Genomic DNA, 7,838 nt, shown 5'->3' on the forward strand with positions numbered 1-7,838 from the left:
ACAGACAGACTGATGACAAAAAAACAAACAACCCTCACCTACAAAAAAAATAAAAAAATAAATCACACACACAGCTCATCTAAGTCTTCATCTATGAGAACTCCTGGGTATTAAACATTCAGGATAGCGCATGGATGGAAATTAGACACCACGCTAGGAGCAGACAACACAATGAGCCAATTCTGAGTTGCAGGCTATGTTGATGCCGGATGCAGTTGAGCAATTTTTTGCTACTGTGCATGCACCAGACCATCCTAAGTCACACTGCCCATACAGCCAGAGTCCGTACCCACAGAGTCGTCGCAGATGCAATTGAAAAACATGGTCTCAGAAATGTATTGGGCGTTCCTGGGCGTTGACTGGGAGGTGGCAGAGCAGACACATGGAGATGGATCGTCTTACAGGGGTGTTATGGGTGTGCTGCAGGCGTGTTGCTGAAGTGGTTGTATACACAGATGCTTAAATCGCTCACGTTGGAGGACATACTCTAATGGAAAATCTGCATAGGGCAGATGCAAGTGTCGATGGTGCGACCGATGTTTGTGTCTAAAGGTGCGCCAAGTGGTATAACAGCTTCTGAAGATGAAAGTGAGGGTCTCGGTCCTTGCACATGCAGGCTTGTACACCAGGGGAGCTGCTTTTACTATCGTTAGCATATAGTCACAGACGTGACTACGCCAAAAGACGCTAAAGCTGCCGCAGGAGCGTGCGACTCAGAATCAGCCCCATTGTCTAACACTAAATTGTTCCCAAACATTTTGGGAGTACACAGCCGCAGACACGCTTGCAATATGAACTGCCGATATATATCGCCCAGTGTGTACCCAGCCTCAGAAGCTCTATTACAGCAATCCTGGATCCTAGATCCAAAACGAGCCAGTGGAATTTGCTGCCTGTGACCTCCCTATTATCCAGCTGGACTATACACTAATGGCAACCTTGTGGACTTTGTGCTTCCTCCGAATCCAGGATTTTCTTCACTTTGGGGTGGCTTAGTGACCCTAAAGTTTGGCTGTGGAATCTGATGATTACATCACCTCAGCAATAAAAGAAACCTTTATGTGCAAGGCTTTTACTTACCTTTGGTAAGTGTCTATGAGGGATCCTACCCTTTGTAGAATGTGAAATCTCACCATTTTGTTGTTTTCATGGTTATATTTTATGTACATGACTCATGGAATGGAAGGGACTCAGCTGCTGTTAGAAAGCGCAGGTTGTAAATCTCTTTGTTCTACCTTAATCCTGGATTTTGTTGGCGATAGTGCATCTCTTATGTAATGTCATATAGATCAAAAGGGTTAATATCAGTGATAACTCTACAAGCAGTAAGATTTTCATGGGGAAGCCTATATAACAAGTATATATTGTCATAAAACAAGAAAATCATTTTTAAAAATGCTTCATTCATATAATAAAGATTTTTTTTAAGTTTAAAAACAAATTTCTTTTTTCCCCACTTTATTGGAATTGGAGTCTAGGTTCTGGACCAAAAAGCAATAAGTTAACCCTTAGCTCTCTGGGCCATTACCGTCGAGGCAGAGGAGTATCGCTACACTGCTGTGATGAGATTTTTATGACTGCGATCAAAAAAAAAAAAAAAAAAGGTTCCTGCCGCTTGTTAGTGAACAGGGGTCTTAGTGTATGCTTGGGCCTTCAGCAGCCGCCTTTCCCCGAAGGACGTTGTGAGATGTGTGAACAAGCCCTGAGGTGATGCTACAAAATAAACAAAACATGTGCACACAACCATCTTCACATATCAATGGAAGTTATTGTTAGCGTTTAAGCACATTTTGAATGTGGTCAGTTAGTATTCTCAGTCAATTTAAGTTTTAGGGGTATATTTATTAAATAATGAATTTTCAAAACCCACAATTTGTACCTACCATATTTAAAAGGGTAATAATAATAGTACAATAAATGCAAAATCAGGCTTTGGCAGGCAAAATCCACAAAAATCAAGGGTTTTGAATATCCATTGCTTAGTAAATATATCCCTTAGCTTTAAAGAGTTGCAAAATTGTTTGACAGAAATGGCAGGGGAAGAGCTAGTGGACAGAGGGCCTGATTCAGAGCTGGACGCTATTTGCGGACGGTCGTTCAGGAAAAGGGGGTGGCTATTCAAATGAACCATTCGCTCTTTGCGGTCTGTTGACGCCTCCATGTCTGAACGAGCGAACAGAACTTGCGGTCGTTTTTTGGATAACTATGCCCCCTGGCCGCTTGCATCCTACCTCATGTCCGCTATAAGATTAATCGAGTACATCGACCAGCGTATGAACTGCTCGCTATTCTTGTGGTTGGTTTTTCCTACCACAATCTTGCGAGCAGTTCTGACTATAAAATAACCCAGTGACGTGGTCAATGACGCTGCTGTATTAATTATGCACACCCATAAAACGCCCGTTTTGACCTTTAAGCACGCCTGCATTCGGATCTCCACTCCCCGTTTTCAAGCACCTTCCCCTGTTACCACCCACATACGCCTCCTCCTGTCGCTCAAAATAGCAGGCATTCGCTATTTAGCGAACAAACGATTTTCGGCCGCACATGCGTATTAAAATCCGTACGCATGCGCAGTTGGGCAAACATCGCTCGGAACGAACGAGCGGCTCTGAATCAGGCCCAGAGTTATGAACTACGCCCAAGGCCCCTCTAGTGATTTTTAGTTGTGCAATTTTAAACAACCGACTACATGAGAAAACTGAATGGTCTGTAACCAACGAAACTTAATGGTACTAGCCACACAATCTACTAGTTGCATATGTAACTGGTCCCAAATGAGTCCATTAATTACAGATCATACAGTTTCTTTCATGCAGTGCAGACAATTACAGTAAAAATACAAACTCATGCTGAACATGTCAAAATGTAGTTATGTGCTCCTATAAGAACCTACATACAGTATTTAAAAACATTTTGGATGAATTCATTTAAGTAGCATTTAAACTGGAGCACTGAATAGGATTCAAAAACACGAAAATATTCTTGTGTAATAAGCCTCAACTCCAGCAAAAACTAATGTTTTTCGGCAGGTAAAGGCGGTCACTGCTTCACAGCACTTATCAAGGGGTTAACTCTGGATAAATCACAGATTCTTTTGGAAATACATTATTTTGTGCTGTTCCCTAAGTCCTATATGGGGATGCAGGCCTGAATTACTTTACCAAGCCTTTCATTGCAAACTAACAGTGTCTCAGGATGGCATAATTGTACATGTCAATGGGGACCAGCAGACAGTGTCGGACTGGGGCATGAGGGGCCCACCGGGGATATGCAATGGTAGGGGCCCATGCTTAAGGGGTGTGGTCAGCCACCAGAGGGGTTGTGACCAGCCACTACAGCCGCTTGGCTAACCATTTGGCAAAGTTTGGTATAGTTTCTATTGAAGTGCGACAAGCATCCATGTTTATCTGTGGTCCTGCTCCACCAGGTAACTGCCAGGTAATTGACCCACTAATAGAGTAACAATGTATAATTGAGTGCACAGTCTGGAACCTGACACCTAGAGGAAGTAGTGGGGCCCCAGACAGTGGGGCCTACCAGGGAATTCCCCTGTACACCTATGGGCCAGTCCAACCCTGCCAGCAAAGCTAGAGAGGCTTAGCTGGATCAAATCACTGTGTGCAGGCAGAGACTTTCGCCTTTCACCGGTAGCATTAGGTTGTTGGTGACAGGGAGGAAACACTTTGCATACAGTAGGTGCAGGGCTTTCGCTGGGGCTCCTCATAATAAATTGCAGTAGTTCATCATTGCTGGGATACATAACGATAGTTACTGAAGGGCCTCTGCCACCAATAGTATATCTATGTATAGACACACACACACACACCTTTTATGCGTAAATAATCCACTAGTTATCTCTCTTGTAGCATATGTCACATAAATGTATTTTATATGTTACCAAGGCATAACACTGTACTAACAAATTTAATTTTTACCTGCTCAGCCTGCAAGTTTTGCCATTTCAGTTACAAAAACTCTTATTTAACAGTTGGTTCTATTACATACAGGGTAAAATCAGATATACACACTGTACCAAAAAGATAGTTTTAAAAACTGCTGGCACTAACAAAGCAAATACTGTATGAAGAGGCTGGGTGTAATGGCCAATTCAGCTTTTAATGCATTTCCTGCCATTTACGGTGCATTTTTCCTACAAGGATCTTACTCAAAAATCAATTTAACCATTTAAAAACCATTACAGAAAGGCTGCTGTTTTATTTCACCAGAATCCAGTAAGGGTCTGTACAGAAGGGCAAATGGGAGCAAAAATATTCACTACTTGATCAATTTAAAATGAAATTTATATATAATAAATATAACACATTCTACTAAAACTGGAGGATGTTAATGGAGGACCCTCAACTGCCCTCAATGTACTCATTTGCATTTAATGCAAGAATATGGAGCAGGGAGTTTCAGTAGGATGTTGGAACTGAAATGTATCAAACAAAAGCACAAATGCTAATGGGTATGCTAGTCATTCTAGCAAATGGTCCCATTCCCATACTGTATATCTCTTATTAGCTGAAAGCTACATCCTGATTCACTTACTCAACATGGACCCATGCTAGGTTACAGAATAACTGGAAAAGGCATAAAAGAGTTGTCTGGTTTATAGGACGTACAGCATTTCAGAATGTTTAAATTTCAAACCACTCACCCGGCAACACCAGCCAGCCATTAATAAATAAAGTTGATGATTGTCAGCTTCCTAAGATCACAGCAACCAATTGTGCCTAATAATACTCCTGCAGTGAAAGCAAGCCGCACAGTGGACCCCATGGCTGGGGGAGAGTTCTCCACAGAGATAAAAAAAACTTTGAAGATATGTAACACTGAAGTTTGCTCAGTAATACAAACCCTTGAAGTTAAGGTTTCCTTTTGAAAATTACTAACACCAAAATGCAAAACTGGCAAGTAATGTGTGATTAACCCTTATGTGACCACTGCTATTACTCAGGCTAATTTCACATCAAGCAAATTTGTCAAAGTAAAACTTGCATTATTTCAGTGAACATACTGTTATAACATAGTTAAAATAAAAAAACATAGGAATGAAGATTGTGGAGATCCAACCAAATTTGTTATTTTCTCATACGTTACATTAAGAACATCAGCCTTAATAACAGTCTCAATTTAATAAAAGTTACACACGAGCCATTATTAGTAAATATAAAGGAGGGGTGATGTGTGCAATTAGCATAAAGTCAATTCAAATAGCCATATTGGAGGTGGGAAGAAACTTGGCTCATGTGCAGCACAATTTATTTTGAATAGCACATTATAACAAACTGATACAGCAACCATGAATGGGTGTGACCATCTCAGAACAACTATAGTAGCTGCTATAAGAAAACACAATGAAGCTATAGAGTACTTGGTACGCTCTCTTACATTCCTCTGTCATGTACTACTGTATAGCAGCTTTTCTCTGTTAAATGAACATCATTTACAAAGTGTTTCTAATAATCACATGAAAAATCAGACCATTCTCCAAAACACATTCCAGGCTTCTGAGGACACAAAGAACATGGAGTCTGGCAGAAAATACTAATATTACATTTTTAAAGTCATAGCACAATCAGAGCATCAGAGCTGAAGCCGACTGTGCGGACGTGCAGGGGAATGTGTAAAACAAACACTAGCCTGTGCCTGGGACCATCAGGGCTGAATTCTCAATGAATCACTGTCCAACACCTTCCAAAGGAATCAAACACGTTTTCTGTCTAGTTCCCGAACACTAATTCTGTCTTATTAGGTATAGAACATATGAGATCTGTCTTATTAATATGTAATTATACATAGCCACCGCTTCATCGTCCTGTCGCGATATGAGCAATCACATTAAAAAAAAAAAAGTTGGTATAAGAAGTTACATCAAAGTTAACTTTTTAACCATCCATAGTTTTGTGCGCTGCTAAACTGCAATTAGGATTAGAATCTTCCGGCTGCCTGGGATCAAAGCACCGCTCACTGCATGTGACCTTGACATTCTAAAATAGAACACTGTGGAAACAAAGTATAAAGTTTATAAGGATGCAGGTCTTACCTGGGGGGATTGGAGACAGCTCTGTATCAGTGGCTGTGGCAAGCAGAGATAGCACAGGGAGATAAGCGGAGAATAACCAGAGATGTAACTGCAAATAGCCCCCAGGCATTTTCCTCTAGTGGAGTAGCAGCAGCAGCTGAGAGAATGACTGAAGTGTCCTCTAATGAGATAAATAAGCAGCAGCAGCGCAGAGCACAGAGCCGGCTCCTCCCCTCCATCCATCTATCGGACCTGACCTGGGAAAGAAGGGGGTGCTAAGTAATCATAGACCACCAACCCCTTCCCTGTCTGGGAGCCAACACCATTGTGTACATACAGTACACTGGAAAAAATCACCCAGCTGGAAACATGGGCAGGACTCGCCAACATAATAAAGATCTTTTATTATAAAGCACGGGGGCTGCTTTTTAGTTCTTCATCTGCTGCTCTGTCTGAACTCGTGATAAACTCTTTATTTACCTTGGTATGACTGTAAATATTTAGCTTTCGATGTTTTAAATGATGTGGAAGCTGCACAGACAAAGCAGCTGATAGGGGCAACTTAAATAAAACAGCTAATACATTGGCTGATTTAGCAAAAAGTATGAAGCACTAATGTAATGGGGGAAAAATAACTTAATATACTGTATTGTAGCGTTACATTTAGGCCTTATACACATGAATGTTATTTTGAAAGCATTTAACACATGTTTTAAAAGCCTATGCAATGCTCAATGACACCAGTAACCCCAAAAGTAATGTAAGTGAAGGAATGTGTACAAGCACACTCAGGGGCATATTTTTGAACAATATTTTGCAGGAAAGATTTTTAAAATAGCCATTTTTGTATGATTCTGACAAAAGCTATGCCCAGTCTTAAATCTTTGGGGGCTGCTAGATTTTGAAATGTACTAAGCCCTGAAAAGCTAAGATGTTGTTCTTCACTGCAGCCTTTGGGTTACACTTTACAAAAAATGTTATGAATTGTCTCGGACACATGCTGCAGTGCATTTTTTGCATGCGGCTTTAAATCATATGCATTTAGTGCACTCATCAATAATTAAACTGTTTTACAGCTAAATGTAATAAAATTAGCATACTTCACTTCCTCAGTTTCTCATTTGCTAAGTTGGGTTCATTCCAAAAGTTAAGATTAGTTGTGGAGACTTTACACTGAAGAAAAAAAAAATTAGTAATATGCCCATAGGGCATAAAGGTGCCCATACATGGTGCGATGCACCGTGTAGGGCGACTGCGGATCCGTCGGCAGACCGGTTGTGCTGACAACGCCAGCAATCGTGCGGTCCCCGCAGACCATACGATATGCTGGCTTCCTCCTCCTTCATCTGAATGGGATTGTACATCGCATAACAGATCAGATGGTTTTGCTGGAAGATCTGGGGATGCGATGTATGACCCCTAGGGAGTGCGCAGTACGATATTGTGCCCATACATGGCACAATATAGCCAGGGGCGCCGAGAGGGGGGGGGAGCGGGTACAGATTACCCACGCCTGGGCTTCCTGAGAGGCCCAGCAGGGGGGCCGGGTCCGGCGCCACCCCCACCTCCCTCACAGCAGCCCAGCATATAGCGTGTGCTGAACTGCAGTGGGAGACTGCTCGTAGCTGCTGAGCAGCAGCCACATCAGTCTCCTATGCCTGTGGGGGGGAGCGATTACACTGATCGCACCCCCCCTGGCTTTGCGCCGGGCTCAGAATGCCCCCCCTCCCCAGCGCCGCTTCGCGGTGCTGCAAAACTTTCTTTTTTTCCGGGAAAGGGGCGTGGCCATGCCTCCTGTGATTAGGTC

The 7,838-nt window shown here is 42.2% G+C and overlaps 1 protein-coding gene across 2 annotated transcripts in view; it reads right to left on the reverse strand.

Annotated features, from left to right (window-relative positions):
* Window positions 1-6,237, reverse strand: part of PLOD2 (procollagen-lysine,2-oxoglutarate 5-dioxygenase 2) — a 137,129-nt gene extending 130,892 nt beyond the window's left edge. For both annotated transcript variants that reach the window (XM_088472037.1, XM_088472036.1), the window contains exon 1: window positions 6,053-6,237. In XM_088472037.1, the coding sequence (XP_088328163.1) occupies window positions 6,053-6,161 (109 nt within the window). In that variant the 5' untranslated portion in view covers window positions 6,162-6,237. The remainder of the gene's footprint in view (window positions 1-6,052) is intronic.
* Window positions 6,238-7,838: the final 1,601 nt, after the last annotated feature.

Source organism: Taudactylus pleione, unplaced genomic scaffold (assembly GCF_031769625.1).
Source record: "Taudactylus pleione unplaced genomic scaffold, aTauple2 ptg000120l, whole genome shotgun sequence".
Classification (NCBI taxonomy): Eukaryota; Metazoa; Chordata; class Amphibia; order Anura; family Myobatrachidae; genus Taudactylus; species Taudactylus pleione.